This window comes from Pelobates fuscus, chromosome 11 (genome assembly GCF_036172605.1).
Source record: "Pelobates fuscus isolate aPelFus1 chromosome 11, aPelFus1.pri, whole genome shotgun sequence".
Lineage (NCBI taxonomy): Eukaryota > Metazoa > Chordata > Amphibia > Anura > Pelobatidae > Pelobates > Pelobates fuscus.
In genome coordinates, this window is record NC_086327.1 from 122,970,398 (window position 1) to 122,995,731 (window position 25,334).

A 25,334-nucleotide genomic window follows, 5' to 3' on the forward strand; every position below is an offset into this window, starting at 1 on the left:
GAGGAGGGGGAGTATGCCGGGTATAGCGGTTGCGTACGTAAGGCTTCAACAAAGAGGTGTGAAATACATTGGGTATACGCAGATTCTTAGGCAGACCCAAGGCATAAGAAACGGGATTAACCTTATGTAGAATGCGATAAGGACCAATGAAGCGGGGAGCCAATTTCATAGAAGGCACCCGGAGGCGAATATTCCGTGTGGAAAGCAAAACCCTGTCCCCCACAACATAGGAAGGAGCCGCTCTGCGATGCTTGTCAGCCTGAGCCTTCTGGCGGGCAGCAGAGTCCACCAAAGAACGCTGAACCTGCTCCCAAGTATTACGCAAACCAGCCAAATGCTCATCCAGAACTGGCATGCCCTGAGAGGAGAATGCAGCCGGAAGAACAACGGGATGCTGGCCATAGACAACGTAAAAAGGGCTTTTGCCGGAAGAATCATGAGTGGCATTATTCCGAGCAAATTCAGCCCAAGGAAGCAGGTCAGACCAATTGTCCTGATGGTGAGACACAAAACAACGGAGGTACTGCTCTAGAGAGTGGTTGGCACGTTCAGCAGCTCCATTAGACTGGGGATGGTAAGCGGAAGAAAATGAGAGGGAAATACCCATCTCCGAACAAAAGGCTTTCCAGAACCTGGAAATAAATTGGCTACCCCTATCGGATACAATAGATAAGGGAATACCATGTAATCGAAACACTTCTCTAGCGAAGATAAGAGCCAATTCCTTGGAAGTGGGCAACTTGCGAAGAGACACAAAGTGAGCCATTTTGGAAAACCAATCTACTATCATTAGGATGACTGTGTTACCATTCGAAGGGGGTAATTCAACAATAAAATCCATTGATAGATTAGACCAAGGTCTCTCGGGAACGGGTAACGGATGCAACAGCCCACAAGGAACTCTACGAGAGGTTTTCATACATGCACAAGTAGTACAAGCACTTATATAGTCAGTAACATCCTTACGTAAGGTATCCCACCAGAAATACCGAGAAACGGCTGACACTGTTTTGGAAATACCAGGATGTCCAGCAGTCTTAGTATCGTGATAAAGTGACAGAATATCCCGTCTCTCGGGAACGTCAACGAACAATTTATCATTAGGCCTCTCGCTGGGTGCCATGCTTTGTTTCGCTTGTATGGCCTGCAAGAGGGACGAGGAAATAGACAATATAGTAGTTGCTATTATCCTGTCTGGGGGAATGACAGGAGTGACATCAATCTCCTGTTTGTCAATCGTCTCGAATTGTCTGGACAGAGCGTCCGCTTTAGTGTTCCGGTCACCTGGCCTATAGGTGATTATATAATGAAAATGAGACAAGAACAGTGACCACCTAGCCTGCCTTGAAGACAATCTCTTAGCTTCGCTAAGGTAGGATAGGTTCTTATGATCTGTAAATATGAGAATAGGATCCTTAGTTCCTTCTAGCAAATGTCTCCATTCTTTGAGTGCTAAAATGATAGCAAGGAGTTCGCGATTACCCACATCATAATTCCTCTCTGCCTTGGACATTTGTTTAGAAAAGAAGCCACAAGGATGCAATGGCTTGTCAGGAGACTCTCTTTGGGATAAGACAGCACCTACCCCTATATCGGAAGCATCAACCTCAAGTATATATGGCAATGAGGGGACAGGATGCTGTAAAATAGGGGCAGAGGCGAACGTAGTTTTAAGAAAGTCAAAAGCCTGAAGTGCCTCAGTAGACCAGACACGTGTATTGCCATCCTTTTTAGTCATACGAGTAATAGGCGCTACTATAGACGAAAAACCTTTGATAAAACGTCTATAATAATTAGAGAAACCCAGAAAACGCTGGATGGCTTTCAGACCTTGCGGCAGAGGCCATTCTATGACTGCAGCGAGCTTCTGGGGATCCATCCGAAAACCCTCAGCGGAAATCAAATACCCTAAAAACTGGACCTCGGACTGGTCGAATAGACATTTTTCTAATTTGCAATAAAGACCATTAGCAAGAAGGGTCTTCAGAACTGTTGTAACATGTCTGTGATGAGTGTGAATGTCTGTAGAATATATTAAAATGTCATCCAAGTACACAATAACAAATGAGTGAATAAAGTCCCTTAAGACATCATTAATAAATTCTTGGAACACTGCTGGGGCATTGCAAAGCCCAAATGGCATGACGGTATACTCATAATGACCTGACCGAGTGTTAAAGGCTGTCTTCCATTCGTGGTCCTTTTTAATACGTATCAAATTGTATGCTCCTCTAAGATCTAATTTGGTGAATACCGTAGCATGTTTGAGCCTGTCAAACAATTCTGTTATTAAAGGTATAGGGTAAGCATTTTTGATGGTGATCTTGTTAAGACCTCTATAATCAATGCAAGGTCTTAAATCACCTTCTTTCTTTGATACAAAGAAGAACCCCGCTCCAGCCGGAGAAGAGGATCTTCTAATAAATCCCTTGTCTAATGACTCTTTAATGTACTCCTCCATGACACGGTTTTCTTGAACCGATAGGGGGTACACCCTGCCCTTAGGAGGTATAGCACCAGGCAACAAATCAATAGCACAATCGTAGGGTCTGTGAGGCGGTAATTTGTCAGCCTCTCTTTTATCAAAGACAGTCTTTAAAGTTAAATACTGAGAGGGTATAGCCGTAGATAAAGGAGGAACAGTAGGAACGTTAATAGAATTCACAGGCGTGACTTCAATAGTACATGACTCATGGCAGGCTTCACTCCATGATTTTATCTGCCCTGTCTCCCAGTCAAAAATGGGTTTGGTGGCACGTAACCATGGATACCCTAACACCAACTGTGAAGAGGGAGAGGTGATGACCTGGAACCGAACGGTTTCATCGTGTAGAACCCCTGTGTACATGTGTAGCGGTGCAGTCTCGTGAGTAACAACAGGAGATATCAATGGTCTACCATCTATGGCCTCAACGGCCAAGGGTATCTCCTTCTCTCTGATGGGAATATTGTTTCTCTTTACAAAACCAGAGTCTATAAAGTTCTCGGCTGCCCCAGAATCAACCAGGGCGTCTATGTTTTCAACTATACAATTCTCTCCCATATGTAAAGAAACAGGGAGAAGCAGTCGGTTAGGAGGCAATGTAGGAGACTTAGAAATCACACCCAAGGCCAGTCCCCTATAAGGTCTTAGGTGCGAGAGTTTTCCGGGAGCAGAGGACACTCCTTTACCATATGGTCTCTCTTACCACAATATAGGCAGAGTCCCTCCCTTCTCCTATGTAATTTCTCAGTATCTGAGAGTTTGGCAACCCCTAATTGCATAGGTTCCTCTTCAGATACTTTAACACTCTCCGGTATATTAACTCTGGGTTGAATAGGTGTAACAAAACGTCTATTCCTGTTCTTAGTATAGAGCCTGTCACGAATCCTATTATCTATATCGATGAGGTAGTCAATAAGGTCCTCTAAGGCAATAGGAAGCTCCTTAGCTGCTACCTCATCCAATATAGAGTCTGATAAACCTTCCATGAAGGCCGTAGTTAACCCATTATTGGTCCAATCGACCTGTGAGGCAAGGGTACGAAACTGTATAGCGTAATCAGCCACAGACCTAGAACCCTGTTTAACCCTCATTAATGCTCTAGCGGCATTCTTAGACCTTTTCATAGTATCAAAAGTTCTGCGAAAAGCTGTTAGGAAACTGTGAAAGTTATGCACCATAGGTCCATTAGCCTCCCAAATAGGGTTTGCCCATTCAAGTGCTTTGTCGGTAAGTTGGTGCATAAAGAACCCAACTTTAGACCTCTCTGTGGGAAATGAACGTGGATACATTTCAAAATGAAACTCTATTTGGTTAATGAACCCTCTGCATGTCTTAGAATCCCCTCCATACCTAGGAGGAGGCGTTAAATGTGCTGTTGCTGGAATGGTTCTAGCTAAGAGCGTCTGGAGAGCCTGAGCTATTTGATCCATACGGTGATCCTGCTCTACAAATCTAGCCTCATGGGTCGCCATCTGTTGAGCTAAATCTGCGGGGTCCATGGCCCTATCGTAATGTAACGAGTATATACCCCTACACGCAGGATCCAGCCTAACAGAAGACAGTACAGAGGAGAGATACGTCTACCGGACCTTAGAGTGGCCGGACTCGACGTAATAGGATAAGACAGAGTCAGGAACGATCCGAGGTCAAGGGCACAAAGAGACAGCGTAAACGAAAACTAGCCGGGGTCTGGTACACAGGAATCAGCAAGCCGGCAAACAGTACAGAATAGGATAAAGCGAAAACGAAGTCAGAATACAAAGCCAAGGTCAAATACGGAGAAACACAACTGAACACAACAAGCACTAAAGGGAACTGTAGCAGAAACCACGATAGGGCAAGGAACTAAGGGAAAAGGGTAAGTATAAGTAGCCTTCAAACTAATGTGATTGGCTCCTGTCACTTCCACTCCCCCAACAGGTAAGTGTATGGGGTGATTGGCATGACAGGAGCCAATGGGAGCCTTTTTGCAATTTAGGCTCCCACTGTCTCTTTAAGAGCGCGCCCGAGATTCGCGGCGCGCTCTTAGCTGCAGGCGGGACACGTGACCGCTTCTCGCGGTCACTGCCCGCCTTCCTGTCTGAACAGTCGGACGAGCCGCGCGCGGCTCGTGCAGCCGCAGGACCGCGCGCGGCTTGAAGAGAGGACCGCGGCCGGCCCCCGGATAAGGTAAGTACCGCTACAACAATATTATGAGAGGGGATTTAACTATAAATAGGACAATTACAAATAAACTAACAGGAACAATAGGTTGAAGAGGACCCTGCTCAATCGAGCTTACATTCTATAGGAGGTAGGGTGTAAAACACATTAGGACAGGAATTTGCAATTAAATAAGGTGGGCTGCCCTTTAGGAGAGGGCAAGAGACAGGTATGTGAGGTAGGGGTTAGTCTTGGAGGCCATAAGCTTTCCTAATGAAATGGGTTTTAAGGCACTTCTTAAAAGATGCAAGACTAGGGGAGAGTCTGATGGCGGTAGGCAGGCTATTCCATAGGAAGGGAGCCACCCGTGAGAAGTCCTACAAGCGCGAGTTGGCCGTACGGGTGCGGACAACGGACAGGAGGTGGTCACTGGCAGAGCGGAGAGACCGAGAAGGGACATACCTATGGATCTGTGAGGAGATATAAGAGGGGCTAGAGTTGTTCAGTGCTTTATAGGTGTGAGTTAGTACCTTGAAATGACTCATATAGCATACAGGAAGCCAATGTAAGGACTGGCAGAGGGGTGAGGTATGAGAGAAACGACTAGAGAGGAAAATCAATCTAGCAGCAGCGTTCATTACGGACTGTAGGGGTGCAGTACGGCTATTGGCAAGACCAATCAGGAGAGGGTTACAATAATCCATGCGGGAAATTACTAGAGCATGGACAAGCTCCTTGGTAGTATTTGGTGCAAGAAAGGGGCGGATGCGGGCTATGTTTTTAAGATGGAATCTACAGGATTTAGCAACATGCTGGATGTGAGGCTCAAAGGTGAGACCAGAGTCAAGTATGACGCCAAGACAGCGCGCTTGCAGGGATGGACTGATGTTGGTACCACAAACTTGAAGGGAGAGCGAAAGAGGAGGATCAGTATTAGGAGGAGGAAAGACAAGGAGCTCAGTTTTTGAGAGATTGAGTTTCAGAAAGCGGGAGGACATCCAGTCAGAGATGGAAAAAAGGCAAGCAGTGACACGTTGCAGGACGGCAGGGGTGAGGTCCGGGGAGGAGAGATATAGCTGGGTGTCATCGGCGTACAGGTGGTCTTAACATCTTAACATGTATAGCTTGGAAGAAAGACGAGACAGGGGAGATATGATAGAAACATTTAAATACATAAAAGGAATCAAAACAGTAAAGGAGGAGACCATATTTAAACGAAGAAAAATAACACAACAAGAGGACATAGTCTAAAATTAGAGGGGCAAAGGTTTAAAAATAATATCAGGAAGTATTACTTTACTGAGAGGGTAGTGGATGCATGGAATAGCCTTCCAGCTGAAGTGGTAGAGGTTAACACAGTAAAGGAGTTTAAGCATGCGTGGGATAGGCATAAGGCTATCCTAACTGTGACAAAGTGCCCTTCGCCACTTGGTCCTGGAGAGGCCTGCTTGCCAGCCTCCTCCCCTGTGACTATGACTCTTTGATGTATTTGGCTTTAAAGCCCCTCTTCTACCTTCAGACAGACTATTTATTTAGGTTGCTTTATTTATCTTATGTTTTAGTCGCCCTGTACCCATTATAGGTGTACGTTAAAGAAAGAAGTTTGTTTATAAACACCTTGAGGGTTTCGTTGCCATTGTTTAAGATATGTATCAGCTCTTGTTGCTGAAGATTTTGTTACCATATAGATAAAGATTAACAGTAAATAACCAAGATAAGACACAGTCTGCATTGCTGAGTTGCTTTTTTATTGCAAGAAACTGAGAACAGAGGTCCAGAATGTTTACCAGTGAAGAGTTAAACCAGACAGCTCTGCCAAACAGCATACTAAAAATACAATGTGTACTCAGACACTCTATGCTTTTAATGTAAGAAGTGAACAATTATAACTCAAACAAGTATCAACACACACAAACGGGTTTATTCATTAAACACCAGATTGCATTGGACTGATCACCAGACTGCAAAATGTACAGAAAAATGGCCAATCTGTGACTAAATAAGGGCAGTTTTCAAAGTCAGTATTTCTGTTTTTTAATTCAGCATTTCAGTTTGCTCTTTAATAAATAAATCCTGGCTATTAATGTGTCTGAGATCAGACAGCTTTTTATTCACCGCCTATAAGCCTAGTTATATGCAAAACATTCATCGCTATGTGCATCTTGTACTTAGCTGTATAAAAATTCAGATGGCTCCAAAGATCTTAAAACGTTACTATCTGAATAACACCCGGCGTGGAAATAAAGAAATAGAATCTTTTTTTGAGAAACTTGGCACAGCGGTCAACATTTTTGCATGTACTGAGAAATAAGCACATCCTGCTCATCAAAACAGACATTTTAAAAAGTCAAAGATTGATACATTCACACATTAGTATTTCCTGTATTTTCACTCTTTGTGTTCTGTGAAAATGTTTACAATTCATACCTCTTAATAATACTGTATATGTTATCTCTGAATCTTTTAGAAATGTCAGTTGGTCCTTTCGGTGACATTCTAGATATCAGAGGAAGAATACATTATAAATTGTGATCATATTTCAGCAACATGTGATTTACTCTTCTGTGGGAACATCTTTGTTCACCAATTCATTGATCTTGTCCCGGACATCTTTCTCCAGGTACTCTAGTTGATCCTTCACACTCACTGTGTAGTGCCCAAGTTTCTGGTTCATATCTTCCACCCTCTGCAGAAGGGCCTTATTAAGTTCTTCTCCATATGGCGTCATCATGTTCTTAAACTCTGAGATTTTCTGGTCCATGTTTTCACTCATTTTGGCCAGGTAAGGCTCCAAAACCTGTGTGACATCCTTCACATTCCCATTGAGTTTATTCCGCAGTTCATCGGCGTAGGGGTTTAGCTGCTTCTTCAGATCTGTCATGAGTTCCATCATCCTGGCTTCCATCTGGTCTACTCTTTTTCTCATTTGGAAATCCATGTTCTCAATATATCTGTTCAGGTTATTTTGCATGTCCTCTGCATAGGGGGTCAACTGGCGCTGTAAATGCACTGATTGCTGCCTTATCTTGTCTCGTAACTCCGCAGTGTATGGAATCACTTGTTCCCGAAGTTGCTCTACACTTTCATCGATTTTGTCCTGGAGTTTTTGAGCATATGGGGACAAAGACTCCTGCATATTGTCTGCATTTTCTCTAATCTTAGTATCTATTTCCTTGGCCACCAACTTCAGCTTCTCACTGACCACCTGGGTATTCTTCTCAATCTGTGTCTGAAGTTCCTCAGCATATGGAGTAAGCTTTAGTTGCAACTGTTCTAAATTTTTGCTCATTTGTTTATGCAGCTCATCTGAATATGGGGAGAACCTGCTCTTTAATTGCTCGAGTTCCTGTCTAATCTGTTCCCGAAGTTTTTCTGAATTCTGAGTCAGTTGATCGTGGATCTGTTTGGCTAGAGGGATGAGTTGGTCTGGCATTTCTCCAGCATAAAGATTTACTGTCTTTAGATTGTCCTGGATCAGAGAACTGTGAAGACAAACAAGAAAATAGAGAAAGAGCATGAGTAAGCTGAATTGCTGAAAATTACAAGATACAATTTTACTTAAAAAAACAAAACAAAACAAACAAAACAATTTAAACGATGAAGCACTAAGTATTTTTCTGCTCCTGTGATAATCAGACATATGCAAAGATACTCATATTTGTTATTCTAAAACATAAGAAAATCCACACAAAGGTCCCCATATAGTCCTGAACAGGACAACTTTTGCCCAAATTTAGGTTGTGCTTTGGCACACCTAGCACACCCCTTGCACATGCCTGTGCTGGAGTCCTTATATAAAAAAGGAGCTTAACCACAATTACTAAAGTCTAATATTGGCCTCACCTTAATATTTTTCTAAAAGCTTTTCAATTAATTTAAGATTTTTGGATACACTTTAAAAATGATTTATTATTTTGAAAAATATTTTAAGATTTTAACATATTTTTGTAGATTGCTATACTTTTTCATACATTGTATGTTATTTTATATTTTAATGTTTTGAATTTGTTTTTTTTTTTACGTTTTTTTTTTAAAGAGATTAAATCATTTTAAAAGAATATCCAAAAAGATTAAATCAAATCCAACATGAATAGAAAGGATGGGGAAAGTACAAATTGATGTGACAACATTAAAGAATGTTGCTGGACCATCATTTACCAAACTGCGTAACCCGAAATATTAAACAAAAACAAAAACAAAAAAAAAAGGTTTAGAGTCTCCAGATAACCCGATTTATCCACATGTCAGCATGCCTTCTGACCCTTGCTCGATCTTCTTCAATCCATTTCTTCTTATAGAAAAGCAATGTATTGGAGGTACACATGCACATCCAAATACCTTGCTCCTCCAATGAAATGCTGCTATCAGCTGCTCTTGGTCTCCAGACTGAGTTTGGAAGAGGAAGTGCTTCTGGTGGCTGTCGGGAAGAAAGGGGTTCAACCCTGCAATGTAAACATTGAGGTTTTTACTAAACTACAATGTTTCGCATTGCGGGTTTAAATGACAGGACCACTGAACACAGACCACTTCACTGAGATGAAGTGGTTTGGGTGACTATATTGTTCCTTTCAATTTACTAATCTATGCCAGAGAAACTGCTATGTTTCACCGAGGGTTAATCCAGCCTCTAGTGGCTGTCTCACTGAGAGCCACTAGAGGCACTTCCACAATTTTCACTGTGAAAATCACAGTGAGAAGATGCTGGACGCCCATAGGAAAGCATTGAGTAATGCTTTCATATGGGCTCTTCTACATGTGACATCCCTTACTTGTCTTTACATTCGAGCTATAAACACTGTTTAGGTGACCTAGTCCACAAACAAAGGACCACCCAATTCACTTTCTTCTGTAAATTTTATAAATTAAGTAGCTTTTACTCCATTTTCTGCTTGTTACTCACTTGAGCTGTTGGCTGATCTCTGATTGCTGAATCTGGTCGATGGCATTCTTAGTGTTGCTGCTCAGTGTGGAAACGTATTCCCAGAATGCATTAGCTACTTGTTCACTGTTGACCTCGGCTCGCGATTCTAAGAGAAAAAGTGTCATTACTCAAGTGCACACTCACAGAAACGCTCACTCTTGTCTGTGTTTATGAGTTATCTCATTTAATCTTGAAATGTGCTAATAATTTAATATCAGCTAGATCAGTGGTTCCCATACCAGTCCTCATGGCACCCCTACCAGTCCAGGATTTAGGGTTTACCCAGTAAACTGGCTTGGGAACCACTGATTTAGATCATTCATTTTCGGCCTTTTATTGTCAGGAGCCAAAATGGTGTTGGTGGCATTAGTGTGGTGACCCATTGTTCAACTTGAAAATTAGCTCTGTGACACATTCTTCACCTGAAGTATGAACATTAAAATGAAAGGACAGCTGTCACGTCAAAAAATGTTTTTTACATAATAACCCTTTCATCAAGTTTTGAAAGAAAACTGATTTATTTAAATGAGGTACATCTAAAATAAATGAGAAAAATTCATCCCTACTTTTTTTTATCTGACAGGATCCTTCAGCCATAAACATACACCTTGGGTCAGAAAGTGTTTGAAAACCAACAGTTAGTCTCTATGATCTTCCCTGCTTCTGTTTAGACAGTGAAGCGGGAAAAACCATAGAGTTACTCTCAGTTTACAAACACTGTCTGACCCAACGTGAATGTATATGGCTAAAGTCATATAATAAATGTAGACATTGTCTCAGTTTTTACATAAATTTCATTTAAAAAAAAATATTTCCTTGGAGAACTTGAAGAAAGGATAATTAGATAAAAATATTTTTCAGATGACAATTATTTTATTCTGCTAAGCATTTCCACAGGAGAAAGCACTAATACATAATATGGTTATTCCTACTAGCAAAGACCCACTAAAATGACATATAGATTGTGAGTCCCAACCTCGAGATTAAGAACCACTTATCTAGAGCCTGTACCTTTCCAGTCCACCTCTAAGGCCTATGGACATCTTGTTTGCTTTTAATTCCCCACTACATGTCACACATAGGTCTCAAACCCCAGGTTCTTCCCCCCTTGCTCACCTTTAATAGCGCATAGAACCAGCGCCAGGACAACTACCCGTATGAACATTCTGATGATCTTCAGTGATCAGGCACCTGTGGAGAACATAATATAGTCATTTAACCTGCTTTTTATTGCATAGCCGCTTGATGATTAGATACACCATTCTTGTGAAGGTGAGAACTCCTTTTATTCCAAAACTATACAATTCATTTTGTTAAAGTTTCCTTGTAACAACCTCTTACAAGCTATGTCGTGAATAATTAGTGAAACATTTTGAGATGTTATTATGTCAACATTTTAGAAAAACACTGGAAACAACTAATATTAAACCCTTTATTTTTTTCTCTCTAATTTTCCTTGTAGATATGGTACAAAGTTTCAGGTTCCCACCCATCTAAATCTTTGTATTCCTTTCCCCTACCTTGGCCCTTCAACTCAACTACCCAGAGTAAGAGATTCCCTTTACCTTTTTCCTTTGTGATTTGGTTGGAGAATGAAGGTAATGCTATTTACTGCTATTTATATGAAAAGATCTCTGTTCTTTGGCTTCCTGGAAGACCAGCCTCCTGGACTTTAATTCCTAGTGCTGCGTGGCAGCTTTGTTGTTGGAAGTTTGAGGTCATTAAGTCCTGGTCGGTGAGTCACAGCCGTAGAGAATGATGGAACTGCTGATTAAGTTTGGAATCAATGCCAGACGCTTATAGTAAAATAACAAGAAATAATTAGAAGTTTCTATGCAAACTAGACTACAAAACATATTTTTCTAGAACAAGTATCTGTTCTTTTACCAAAGCAACATGTTAGTCATAACATTCTGTTGTAACAATCCATTTAGATCTTTAGTTCTGAGGACTGGGCCCATGCTGACTACTGTGGGGTAGTTTGTGCTTTTTTGATAAATATGTCTGAACCTGATTCTTATTTTCCATGATTAATTATGCCAAACACAAATATATCTGTGATCTACATTGCACTAACAGGATCCACGTTTCATTGAGGACCTTAAATAGGGATTTGGTTAAACAATAACTCTGTTTTAAAAAAATCTGAAAAAAGTTTTTCTAAGGACATGGATGTCTGAGGTAACTAATGCAGTAAAAAAAAATCCCACTGAGGTACTCACAGCTGTTTATAATGTCTGTGATTAATTAGCTAATGGTGAGCAAGATGGCCGCTAAAGTATTTTTCCGTTTACTGTTGTACACAAAATGGCCACTTTAAACAAGTACTTTACAACAGGCACAGCACTGAACACAAATGGGGGGACATATTCATACAGATTGCTCTTTTTTGAAAGAACAAAGTCGGGGAGGTGGGTGTGGATGAGAAATGACACCTTTTCTATTTATAGGTAACGCACAGTATTGTGCATTCATGACAGGGATTAAGACCCCTCCGTCCCTAGGCATGTTACCAGTTTGGGGCCCCCAAGCCCTTTATTCTTCACATAGGGATGGTTAAAGGTAACTCCACTGTCCAAATACAAAATAATAAAAATAAAAAAAGCTGTTTAGTAGATATAACCCAAATTAATTAAGCCCTTTTCATTGGGAATATCTAAATACAGTTTGCAAAATCTGCAGATTCCCTTCTAACTCCGCCCAGACTTTCTGTGGCTGTCCAATCACAGACTTCCCAATGCAGCTCAATGAGAAGTCTTTGCAAGGCAGGTGCTCTGGGCAATTGCTGCCTCTTGAGGTCAGTGCAACTAAGCTAACCAAACCAGGAAGTAACAGGACTGGTTGTCTGAAAAGCCAGGGGTGGGGGCGGGGTAACCAGTATAATTTATACGTGTCAGTTATTTGGAAAGTATAATTGGCTAACTGGTGGTCTGTCTCAGTGGTGGTAGACATTAAAGGCAGCAATCAACCCTAGAAATCACTGTTTAATGGACACTTTTTACTACATGCATAGAAACTGTCCCAACATGTATACCAAGGCTAGCGCATGCTTTGCATTGCGAAGGGAAGTAAAACAACATTTATCCCATAAAGCTCTTTAACTTTATCTTACCGTCTGCTCCAACACTGGATTTCACCATGAGGAGAAACAAGTTTTCCATCAAGGTTCCATTCGGACTCTCTGCATCTTTGCAGAGGGGTTGTAAATGCTTGCCCCCCTCTTCTCCCACACAATACAGCAATGTTGTAGGTATAATTTCATATTTGCCTTTTAGCTTAGTGAGTGAAGTGGCAGGTTGACTCGAAGCATTAAACACTGTCTGAAATATTGCAATTTAAGGATGCTTTAAACTTTTTAGCTCTCTCAACATTTCTGTATAAGATGAATGAATAAATGAAAAATAGAAATGGTGTAAATGTATGTTTGGCTTTTTTTTTTTTTTTTTTTTTTTTAGGTATTCCTGAACATGTTGATGTGCTCACCATCTATGATATAATTTATATTATATAAAAATAAAAAGATCTTGGCAGTGAATTTAGATTGATACTAAATGTATATTTTGACTTTTGTAATAGAAGTAAAATGTAACATCCTTTGCTCCCCAGGCACTGTAAAACATCTACGGAGTCTACGGAGAATCGTGCTGTTATATTCGCTTTATAGCTAGTCATGCTGAGGGGTTACTATAAATCAGGGCCCCCTGAGTGGATTTTACACAAAATGAGTAACGCACTGCATGTAGCGATGGGTAAGTAAGTGGCAGCCTACATGATTCACAGTAAAATATCGATGAAGTGGTATGCATCTCAAAAAGCTATTTTATTACCATACAAGATACACGTTATGAAAATTGTCAGCGTGTTCTATGGAAGCAAAGGTTAAAAAATCCAAAACAATGATAAGTGTCTATTTGATAAGTGATTTGAGTTAAATAACTCCACGTCACACGCAGCAAGTAATACAGGGTCAAATAAATGCCTTAAGTCCAAATGTTTGCTGATGTTGATCCAATGGTATAAAAAAAAAAAAACCCATAAAATATCAAAGTGATTTTCAATCTTGATAAAAAAAGTTATAAATGACTACTTGACTCTAAAATGACAATCAGACTTCTTCTTGCATCAACAAGTTATTAATTAGATCTATATTATATATCATCTATTATACATACATATATAAATATTATTTATAATATATGTAAATCTAGTAATAAAAGAAAAATGCCTAAGCCAAACACATACAGGAATGGCGAAGGAGAAAAGGAAATGAATAAAAAACATCATAATAATTATTTATTATAATCAAAACACACAAACAAATGTAAAATAAAAGAAAGGTAACAAAACTCAAACTCCAATATACTGTAAAAACTGAAATAACTAGTCTGTAACTAGGGCACTACCTCCCTCCAGGGCTGTATTTACTGCGAGGCTAACAAGGCATTTGCCTGGGGCCCCACTTGCAAGGGGACGGCAAAAAACACTGCTCCCCCAAATGCCCTGTTAGTCTCCTGAGGCGTTCAGCTGCTCATATTGCAGGTGGGTGGGAGCGGTGTTCTTTGTAATATTCTTGCTCTGTTCCCTTGCGCGCCCTTCTGTAATGCCTAGAGACGGAATATGACTTTGCTCCGGCTCGGCATCATAAGCAGCATGGGAGGGAGCAGGAAGATTACAGAGCCCTTGTCACCTCCATTTACCACACGTTGTTCGACCCGCCGCCCAGCAGTCTGCACATCAGCCAGCACAGCCGCCTGTACATCAGCCAGCGTAGGCACCAAGCAGCTTCCACATCAGCCAGCCCAGCCAGCTGCCACACTAGTAAAATAATCCACTCCAGATCTTCCAAAGGTAGGGAGGCTGGGTGGATTTAAAATAAAATCTAAAAATTGTGTGTGATTCATAAAATGGGTGTCTGTCAGTATCAGTGTGCATGTCTTTCAGTGGATGTGTAAGTGTGTCTGTCTGTGAGTATCAGTGTGTCTGTCAATGAATGTGTGTGTGTGTCTGTCAGTGAATGTGTGTCTGTCAGTGTGTGTGTGTCTGTCAGTGAGTGTGTGTGTGTGTCTGTCAGTGAGTGTGTGTGTCTGTCAGTGAGTGTGTGTGTGTGTCTGTCAGTCAATGAGTCAAATGAGTGATGATGTGTGTGTCTAAGATTGTGTGTGTCAAATCAGTGAGTGTGTCTGTCAGTGAGTGTGTGTGTGTCTGTCAGTGAGTGTGTGTGTGTGTGTCAGTGAGTGTGTGTGTCTGTCAGTGAGTGTGTGTGTATGTCAGTCAATGAGTTAAATGAGTGATGATGTGTGTGTCTATGATTGTGTGTGTCTGTCAGTGAGTGTATGTCCGTGCATGTGTATTTGAAAGTGTGTGCCTGTCAGTGAAAGTGTGTGATGGCTAAACGGTATGTGTGATCATGACTGTCTATCTGTCAATTAGTGGGGACTACAATAAGGAGGGTATATGTATAGGCAGATAGCTTACATACACAGAGCCTATCGCCAGGATGAGCAGTTGCTATAGAGCCTATCGTCAGGAGGAGAAATCGCTATAGAGCCTATCGTCAGGAGGAAAAATCGCTATAAAACCTATCGTCAGGCAAAATAGTCTATCTGTTAGGGGACCCTGGTGTAACAAGGCTAACTGTGAGCCCACCATACAATCTCAGCTACCAACAAAATACTAGTAGAGATTGTCAAAGGGAAGGGCATATCTCATAGAACCTTGGTTCCAAGTAAGTGAACCTATATTACCAAGGGGTAAAAACCCTGAATAGTGCCATGAGAGAAAAACTATAACAACCTCAGTACATACTTTTTTGCCATTTTTCTAATTCTGAATTTATACGCTGGTACATATTAACTGTTGGTTAAAAGGCTATCAGAATTACGAATGTGATTCTTTGAAGAGATACAATAAAAGTTATTAAAAAAAAAAGGGGGTAAGAGAGGGGTCTATAATGTAGAAATAACCAACACCAAAAGATTTTTAATATATACAACTTTAGTACATTTATTGTTAGTGTGAATCCTTTAGAATATATCACAGAATGAGGAGTCACTAGAAATATTTAAACATACTATATATAGTGTAGTACAGTAGAGCACAATAGGATCGAAGGTATAAATATACACTCACAAGAATAAAAAAAACTCTAGCCCTCCCCAGCCGGGATATGGATGCTAAACTATTTTTTCAACACTGGCATATCACCACTTGGTCCACATAAGAAGAATTGTGAGAACTTCTTTAACTGGAAACTCCACAAAGGCAAAATACACGAAAAGGACAAACTGAAAAATACATTCAAAAAGCAAGACTAAAAGCAATCCTACACGTTTCTTCTGGAGTAGACTTCTTCAGGGATATGTCCATCCAGGAGGGTGCTTCTAATTTATCTGCTGGGATTACTCAATCAGTGCATTTTAATATGTATTTGTACCCTTGGAATTTTATTTTGTTTTACCTTTTTTTTTTTTATTTACTTTAAAGGTTACTCCACACACCATGACTATTTTAGTGATTTAAAGTGGTCATGGTGCCTGGAGAGTGAATGTGCAGCAGTTCAGCATGATATGTTGCACATACCGAGTTTAACCCTTTTGTTGCTGGAGGTGTAACTCCACCTCCAGCAGTGTCATTGGGGCATCAGTAGCCAACCCGGAACAAGACTTCACGGCTGGCTAATGTTAATTCTGTGCAAAGTTTACTGCACAGTTTAATGATTTTCAGTGGCTGGGAGGTGTTTGCTGATTCTCTCAGCCAATGAATGGTGACTGGATCAGCTTCTGTCTTCTGCAGCTCTGAAGAAGCCAGAAGTGGTCCAACAGCACCAAACGGAGCCTCCGAACCCAGTGGGAATCCAGGTAAGAGGTCAATTGCTAAACAGTTTGCCCCAGTACTAAGGAACTGGACCAGGCTATTCCTGGTGCCAAAACAATATGGGCTTCATAGGATAAGGGTACAGCATATCTCGGTGGATGGTACCCATGATATGGTGACAACGAAGTGGGGTGTGCTTCCCTATAAATATCCAATTCAACACTTCTGTTTGCTCAGATGGCCTATGTCTCCCTTATAAGGGCTTCTGTTTTACTGTGCAAGCACCCAGTCCTGTGAAACTACAACCAGTACTTCTGTGCAAGTGTCAAACGTGCCCTACCAGTACCAGAGCAAAGTACTACTGCAACAGCCTGACTGATCCTGGATCCTCTAGTTGTCTCTGACCACCCATGTCTGTACCTCGAGCTGACTAGTTTAGATCTCAGTTTAATAAGCTTTCCAGAAGATTCAATACTGTTAGAAAAATGTCCAAATAATTTATCTACAAAAAATTCCATAGGCTTTAATGTTGACTTCCGTAGACAAATAATTGGAAAAATATTTCTAACAGTATTTAATTATTTGGAAAGCTTAGTAAATTGAGGCCTTATTTTTTTGTCAATTCCTGCATCCTGAACTCCTAACGCTGAAACCCTGATACACCCCCCACAATGTCAGTAGTGAATACTTCTTACCTGAGTCACTTCTAACAATGAGAGCTAAGGTCCGTTAACTCTCCTGAGCTAAGCCCTACCTTGCATTGCCAGCGAATTGGCAGATCCCAGGTAAGAAAGGTAAACTAGTATCAAATGGTTTAACTACTTATACTGTGGAGGTACCAGGACACTCCTGGCCCCATAATTACCACAGTGTGCTCTGGTAAAAATGGTGCTTAGCATGTTGCTTTAACTTGAAAATATTTTTGATGCTAAGTAATCGACTACACATTTGATTATCTTATAAAGGCGGATACAGTTTAGATTGTTACAGGTTACCTGAACATCACTGAACATCACAATGTGAGCAATAAGCTAAGGGATGTTTTCATCTAGCGAATGCTGGATTCCTTGGGGTCCAGGGGAAAGTGAAGTGGATCCCTGGTGGTCCACTTTAAGAGCATCCTCACCGTTCTGATGCTCAGTCAATGGCTCAGAGCACATGCTGTGGCACTCTATGGCATCAGTAAGCACTTGGGCAGTGTTCAATACCTGATATTGTTGCAGACCACAGCATTCCCTCAATGAAATGAGAAGGTGCAGGGCCATGCAGGGAAATCTTTTTAGGAGGGCCTCATCACTGGCTCCCTGTCTGAGCCTGAGGCACGGCAGCCACCTTGGCTGCCTACTGGGCAATCTGGTTCTGGGGTTGTTTGTGAACATTTCAATGAACATCTTCTTAATTTCACCTTACTGCTATGAAATGCTCAGCTACCCATTTTTCAATACAATTAATTAGATATGGAGTCATAAGGAACAAATTATTTGTAACAGAAATCAACCAACCAAATGAGAGACAACTGCGGCATGCATTCCACTTTATATAGAGCCCACGCCTCAATAAATGAAATCTGCTATGAATATGAATGCATCTCTCTGTATATGAGAGAAGGTCACAACCCATACTGATGGAGGTAATTTAAACACCAGGTGTTAATAGATAGATTTACTTCAAAGCAAACCAGTCGCTACTCTGGAAATTAATTCTCTGTTTCCTTTTAAAATGTAAATTAAAGATTTTAGCAAGTGACATCACATTTCAGTTCAGTCAAGGCACAGTCTGGGCACAGAATGCAAATGAGGAAAATGGTGGAAGCAGTTTTTTTTCAGAATCTCCTCTTTCTCTATGTTCAGCAGCAGAAAAGAGCAATTTATATTGTATTGACAGGGACCCAAGATTGAAGCAGCTCGTTGCAGATTAGAGGTAAACACAGTAGAGAGAATTTCTATATTTTATTTTACTTTTCAGACCACACCAACACATATTTGCCGAATACAATGAATATGTAAACTTAATATTAAAATCATAGAAAGTGACCGTCTGCCTTTGAGTAGCTCTTGCATAGATATGCACTGACTGCCACATGTCCTATGATTAATGTTTGCCCATTTTTAGAACTTGCTTATCCTCCAAACTCTTTACTAAATGTTTGAAGTTCTGAGCAAACTTTTGGGTTTAGCTTTCTTCCCTTCCTCATTAATGTTTGTAGATGGGATAATTCATTCTATAGGAGTGTCTCCTATATAAGCAATACAAATGCAACTAGACACTTCGCTTGCATAGATTTTATATTACCATTATGTTAGGAGTGGACTTCATGTTTTATGTTAGGACACAAGAACTTCTCCCTTGCCTGGTGGCAGCGTGCAGTGAGCGCTGATGACAGATGTAAATTATGCACAGAATTCACATTAGGCAACAGAGTTCTGGGCTGCATAAGTCACGTGCGCTGGGGGCGAAACTTACCCTTAGCACTCAATTACAAATATCTCTGGATGTGCAGTGTTTCAAGTTGTCTCCTGCAGAATGGTGGTTGGAGTAACCTTTTAAGCATGTCTTGGCCATAAAATGTGACTAAATTCCATTTTAACATTGTAGGTGTTTGAATGTGGCTTTAAAAGATCTTGTTTGGCTGTAGTTTAATTTTTAGATGTGTAAGCTGATGACCTCATACAGGGCCGGCGCTACCATTAAGGCGGACTAGGCAGCCGCCTAGGGCGCCCCTTAGGAAGGGGCGCCGCCAGGAGCGCCGGCCCCCCTAATGCTGCAGCCGCCCGAGCGCTCTGCAGAGAGCCTCAGGCAGCTGCAGCTTCGCCCGGGCTGGTGCGTCCATGAGGGCGCACCGCCCGGGCGCAGCATGAAGAGAGGAGCTGACAGGAGGGAAGCGCTCAGCGCTCCCTCCTGTCACTCCCTCACTGTAGCGTGGCCAGCCCTGTATGATCCGCCGGTACAGGGAGCATTTGTCTCCTGTACCCGGACGGACTAACAGGAAGTGAACACTGAGTGTTCACTTCCTTTTAGTCCGGCCAGGTACAGGAAACAAATGCTCCCTGTACCCGCGGACAGTACAGAGCTCGGCCACGCTACAACATAGGTAGGGGAGGGTGGGAGGAATAAAGGGGGGGGGAAAGAAATAAATGGAGAGGGGGGGGGGAATAAAGGGAGGGGAGAGAAATAAATGGAGAGGGAGGGAGGGGGGAAATAAATGGAGAGGGAGGGGGGGGGAAATAAATGGAGAGGGAGGGAGGGGGGGGGGAATAAATGGAGAGGGAGGGGGGAATAAATGGAGAGGGAGGGAGGGGGGGGAAATAAATGGAGAGAGAGTGGGGGGGAGGAGAAATAAATGGAGAGGGAGGGAGGGGGGAAACAAATGGAGAGGGAGGGGGGGGAATACATGGAGAGGGAGGGAGGGGGGGGAAATAAATGGAGAGAGAGTGGGGGGGAGAGAAATAAATGGAGAAGGAGGGAGGGGGGAAATAAATGGAGAGGGAGGGGGGAATAAATGGAGAGGGAGGGAGGGGGGGGAAATAAATGGAGAGAGAGGGGGGGAGGAGAAATAAATGGAGAGGGAGGGGGGAGAAATAAATGGAGAGGGAGGGGGGGAAATAAATGGAGAGGGAGGGGGAGGAGAAATAAATGGAGAGAGTGGGGGGGAGGAGAAATAAATGGAGAGGGAGGGGGGGAGAAATAAATGGAGAGGGAGGGGGAGAAATAAATGGACAGGGAGGGGGGGGAATAAATGGACAGGGAGAATAAATGGACAGGGAGGGGGGGAATAAATGGACAGGGAGGGGGGGAATAAATGGACAGGGAGAATAAATGGACAGGGAGGGGGGGGGAATAAATGGACAGGGGGGAATAAATGGACAGGGAGGGGGGGGAATAAATGGACAGGGAGGGGGGGGGATAAGTGGACAGGGAGGGAGGGGAAGGGTGGTCAGGGAGGGGGGGATACATGGACAGGGAGGGTGGGGGAATAAATGGACAGGCAGGGTGGGGGAATAAATTGAAAGGGAGGGGAAATAAATTGACAAGGTGGGGGGAAGTAATTGACAGGGAGTGGAATTGACGGGGTTAGGAGGGGGAATGAGAGTGGGGAGGGGAGAAGAGAGTGACAAGGGAGGGGGGAGAAGAGAGGGACACGCAGGGGAGAAGAGAGTGACAAGGGAGGGGGAGAAGAGAGGGACAAGAGGATGGAGAAGAGAGGGACAAGAGGGTGGAGAAGAGAGGGACAAGGGGGGAGAAGAGAGGGACAAGGGGGGGAGAGAAGAGAGGGACAAGGGGGGGAGAGAAGAGAGGGACAAGGGGGGGAGAGAAGAGAGGGACAAGGGGGGGAGAGAAGAGAGGGACAAGGGGGGGAGAGAAGAGAGGGACAAGGGGGGGAGAGAAGAGAGGGACAAGGGGGGGAGAGAAGAGAGGGACAAGGGGGGGAGAGAAGAGAGGGACAAGGGGGGAGAGAGAAGAGAGTGACGAGGGAGGGAGAGGGGGAGAAGAGAGTGACAAGGGAGGAGGGAGAGATCGACGTCCATCACACACACACAATGCACCCCTTGCACACAGAAAAACACACAATGCATTACACACACAGACACACACACACAAGCAATTCAACCCTTACATACAATGCATCCCTTACACACACAGAAACACACAATGCATTCCTTACACACACTCAATGCACCCCTTACAGACGCACACACTGCATCCCGTACATACACAGAAACACACATTGCAGCCCTTACACATACAAACACAGATTCACACAATGCATTCCTTACACACATATCAGGACATCCCCTACTCCTGTGAACAAACTATTTGGTGGAACATGAAGGTGGACCCTGGGGCCCAGACCATGAGCTGTGTAAAGGGCCTTTAAAAAAATGGAGCTGCTTTCCGTTCTCCCAGAACACAAACAGCCTCCAGAGAGCCTGTTATACACTAGACGAGTGGAGCCAGACTGCAGCTAGAGCCCATCACCATCCTCATCTGATTGTAAGTAGGCAATCTAGTATATTATTCGTGGCACTAATCTCTAATTTACCTCACATTAAAGGGACACTTTAGTCCCCAGAACCACTGCAGCTTAATGTAGTGGTTCTGGTGTCTATAGCCTGTCCCTGCAGGCCTTTTAATGTAAACACGGCGGCACTGCAGCACTTGCGTTAGTTAACATGGGGCATTGTGATGTCATATGGGGGGGGGGGGCGGCAAACTTTACTTTTGCCTAGGGCGGCAAAAATCCTTGCACCGGCCCTGACATCATATATCGTGAGGACATGTACAGCTACATATACATTTATTTACATTTCTCCAATAATACTATAAATGTGTGTGTGTGTGTGTGTATATATATAAATGTTGCTTTCCAAATTAAATGCAGATTCAGGTATCAGGTAGAAGAAGCTTGATACCCCAATAATTAAGACATCACACCGTCTGCATTGCTGAGTTGCTGTTTATTGCAGGTTTATTGCAAAGCACCAAAAAATCGCACACACAATATTTAACACTTGGCAAGGAATTAGTGGAAAAAACATAAGAAAAATGACTTTAAGTTGTTCTGCCTAGATGCGTTCTATTCAAAGCTAAGTCAAAAAGTGAATTCAGAGAGAAACTAGTATTCATGTAAAACATTCATATGTCGGTGGTTATATAGTTATTTTGACAAGTATTGCACCATATGGGACAACAAGACATGCACAATGTTTGGCTATAGTCGCATAAAGTAAAAAGTGCTTCTTGTTCTCTGTAAAGATTTATCTAATTATTTTCTCTTAATAATATCCTTGTATCAGGTGGAAATGTTATTTGTGTATTTGGGTGCCATTCTAGTTAGAATGGAATGGGGTGCCATTTGTATATTAAGTAGCAGCTTGTTGTTACAGTGTAGTGGAATTTGATTTACTCTTCTGTATGAACATCTCTGCTGATGAAGTCATTGATCTTGTCCCGGACATCTTTCTCAAGGTACTCTAGCTGATCCTTCACACTTACTGTGTAGTGCCCAAGTTTCTGGTTCATATCTTCCACCCTTTGCAAAAGGGCCTTATTGAGTTCTTCTCCATATGGGGTCATCGTGTCTTTAAATTCTGAGATTTTCTGGTCCATGCTTTCACTCATTTTGGACAAATAAGGCTCCAAAGCCTGTGTGGCATCCTTCAAATTCTCATTGAGTTTATCTCTCAACTCATCAGCGTAGGGGTCTAACTGCTTTTTCAGGTTTGTTGTGAGCTCCGACATCTTGGCTTCCATCTGGTCCACGCTTTTCTTCATTTGGAAATCCATGTTTTCGATATACTTGTTCAAATTATCTTGCATGTCATCTGCATAGGGACTCAGCTTCTGACGCAATTCTTCTGATTGCTGCCTTAATTTTTCTCGTAGCTCCTCGGTGTAGGGGACAACCTGTTTTTGCATCTGCTCTACACTTTCATCTATTTTGTCCTGGAGTTTCTGGGCAAATGGGGCCAAAGACACTTGGACATTGTCTGCATTTTCTCTTATCTTAGCATCTAATTCCTTGGCCACCAACTTCAGTTGCTCACTGACCACCTGGGTATTCTTCTCAATCTGTGTCTGAAGTTCCTCAGCATATGGAGTAAGCTTTAGTTGCAACTGTTCTAAATTTATTTTCAGCTGATTATGGACCTCATCTGAATATGGAGAGAACCTGCTCTTTAATTGCTCAAGTTCCTGTCTGATCTGCTCCCGAAGTTTTTCTGAATTCTGAGTTAGTTGATCGTGAATCTGTTTGGCTAGAGGGATGAGTTGGTTTGGCATTTCTTCAGCATAAAGATTTACTGTCTTCAGGTTGTCCTGGATGAGAGAACTGTGAAGAAAAGTATTGAAGTATAGATAGGTAAACTGATGGACAGAGAAAATAATCACAAACAAATTGCAGTATCAGAAATATGGAATTATGTAACAGCTTACAAGGGTTTGGAAAAGTATAAATCTAGACTTGATAAAAATATATAAATATACAAATAAATATAAATTGAGAATTTAAGATTAAAAAGGTTGTTGCTTCCTGCTTTCTGAAAACTATGGATTTGTCCTAATGTATCATTGGGATCCTGCAGATAACATACATGATTTTTAATATACACGCTCAAATCAAAATCAAATAAGTGGGCCGTGAAATAATGGTCGCATATCAATTTAAATATACAGGTGGGTTATATGAGATAATAATATAAGTAGTACCAGAATAACGCAGAGTGGATCAAGCTTTTTCAATTAGGAAACTTACAAAACGCAAATAGGAAAATCCACTGACAAACAGGAGTGAGGGGTTAATTCACTAAACATTGTAAACTTTAATTGCAAAAGGTGGGCCAAAAATCCTGTCCAGGAATAGTATTGAGATTGTGAGTAACATCATGATAAAAACATCTTACTATTGCTATATTCTAACCCGAAGGGCATGCTAAGTACCATAACCACTGCAGCATTATTGCAGAGATTATAGTGCAGAGAGGCTTTGAGTGTCAATGACATATTTTTTGACAAACTGTGTGAGTAGATTGAGAAAAAAAACAATATGATTGTGCCGGAACCCAAAATCTAATTATTCTGCTATTGGACAGAGTATTTGCAGTCTATCATTGTATTCATGGTTCAATGGTTTTGTAGAATACTGGACCCTTCATTAACTCTCAGTGGCAGCAGAGTGGTTAGTCTTTGGGTACTAGGAGAGCCAAGACAGGCTTGACATAAATGGCACTTGAAGGCTCTTTGCTCGTAACCACTACATTACACTGTAAGGGGTATGGTGCGCTGTGTGCCCCTTTAAACATGATTATGGAACAGGAAACAATCTGTACAATGTTCTACACCAAAATGTATACAGCAAATTAATTGATTTTAACAATATTGAATGGAATCATTCATTTTCTTAAGGTACTATGGCAAAATCCCAATGTGTTTATAGATAACACAAATTCTAAGCTCCGTTAAGTTTCAGACTATATATAAAGCAGCTCTTAATTTATTCTTACTTACTTGAGCTGTTGACTGATCTCAGATTGCTGAATCTGGTCCACGGCATCTTTGGTATCTTTGGTCAGTTTGGAGACATAGTCCCAGAAAGCATTGACCACTTGTTCACTTTGGATCTCAGCCTTAGAGCCTAAGATGAGGGGGGAAAACTACCATTAGTGGAATACAAACTACCAAATGTATTCTCTCTGACCTGATTTTACAACAGTTATTTTTGTTTCACAAAAAGTAAATGAAAAACCCATACATATTCGTCTACCACAGTTTTTTTATTAGATTATTTCCACTTGCTAAAATTGACTTTCTTCTCTTCCTCCATGCATCAAACTCTCCATCTCCCAGCATCTCATAGGTCATCTAACCCTTTCTTGTTCATCCCACACACTCTTCGACACATTGGATATTTTTATTACATTTGTCTTCTTACTCTTTCCATCTGTCACACACACACACAATTCTCAGACCCCAACATTTTTCTCCCCATACTGACCTGTAAAGGCGCAAAGAACAAGCGCAAGGGCAACAACCTTAACGAACATTCTGATGATCTTCAGTGATAAGATACCTGCAAAGAAAGTGATACATTTTTAGAAAACTCTAAATTAAAATGTTTGTTCTCAATAATTTCAATTCAAGCTTTTCTTCTCTCTTTTCTGCTTAACAGGGCAGGTCCACTATCTGTGTCTTCTTTGCCCATAATTTAGCCCTTTCACTCAAAGAAATATGGATATCCATTCCCTCTTTACCTGGATTCTTTGAGATTGGGTTGGAGAATAAAAGTAGTGCTTTTTCACTGCTATTTATATCAAAATTATCGCTGCTATCCTGGTTTCCAGGAAGGACAGCCTCTTGGACTTTCATTTACAGTGCAGTGTGGAGTTCTTGACGTGTCTTTGTTGTTCTGTTGGAAATCTGAGATCATCCATTCAATGTCCCTGAGTCATAGGCATTGAGAATAAGAGAACTGCTGAT

At 41.8% G+C, this 25,334-nt stretch overlaps 2 protein-coding genes across 2 annotated transcripts; both read right to left on the minus strand.

The window, feature by feature from the left end:
• Positions 1-7,012: 7,012 nt before the first annotated feature.
• On the minus strand, positions 7,013-11,182 carry LOC134577265 (apolipoprotein A-IV-like). Its single transcript, XM_063435961.1, has 4 exons — positions 11,114-11,182; positions 10,665-10,739; positions 9,528-9,654; positions 7,013-8,109 (listed from the first exon to the last, which is right to left on the minus strand). Exons 2-4 carry the CDS (start codon positions 10,711-10,713, stop codon positions 7,182-7,184), a joined length of 1,104 nt encoding a protein of 367 aa, XP_063292031.1. The 5' UTR covers positions 10,714-10,739; positions 11,114-11,182; the 3' UTR covers positions 7,013-7,181.
• Positions 11,183-22,017: 10,835 nt separating this feature from the next.
• Positions 22,018-25,128, minus strand: LOC134577078 (apolipoprotein A-IV-like). The gene is made up of 4 exons (XM_063435721.1): positions 25,109-25,128; positions 24,853-24,927; positions 24,366-24,492; positions 22,018-23,190 (listed from the first exon to the last, which is right to left on the minus strand). The coding sequence occupies exons 2-4, from the start codon at positions 24,899-24,901 to the stop codon at positions 22,263-22,265; spliced, it is 1,104 nt and encodes a 367-aa protein (XP_063291791.1). The 5' UTR covers positions 24,902-24,927; positions 25,109-25,128; the 3' UTR covers positions 22,018-22,262.
• Between the last annotated feature and the right edge of the window lie 206 nt (positions 25,129-25,334).

Excerpts from the sequence above, each read along its gene's own strand:
- LOC134577078 (XM_063435721.1), bottom strand. The coding sequence starts at position 24,901 with ATGTTCGTTAAGGTTGTTGCCCTTGCGCTTGTTCTTTGCGCCTTTACA. Across the intron at positions 24,493-24,852 it reads TGTTCTTTGCGCCTTTACAG|GCTCTAAGGCTGAGATCCAA; the intron begins GTCAGTATGGGG and ends CCCTCATCTTAG. Across the intron at positions 23,191-24,365 it reads GAGATCAGTCAACAGCTCAA|TTCTCTCATCCAGGACAACC; the intron begins GTAAGTAAGAAT and ends TTTTCTTCACAG.
- LOC134577265 (XM_063435961.1), bottom strand. The coding sequence starts at position 10,713 with ATGTTCATACGGGTAGTTGTCCTGGCGCTGGTTCTATGCGCTATTAAA. Across the intron at positions 9,655-10,664 it reads GGTTCTATGCGCTATTAAAG|AATCGCGAGCCGAGGTCAAC; the intron begins GTGAGCAAGGGG and ends TTTTTCTCTTAG. Across the intron at positions 8,110-9,527 it reads GAGATCAGCCAACAGCTCAA|TTCTCTGATCCAGGACAATC; the intron begins GTGAGTAACAAG and ends TTGTCTTCACAG.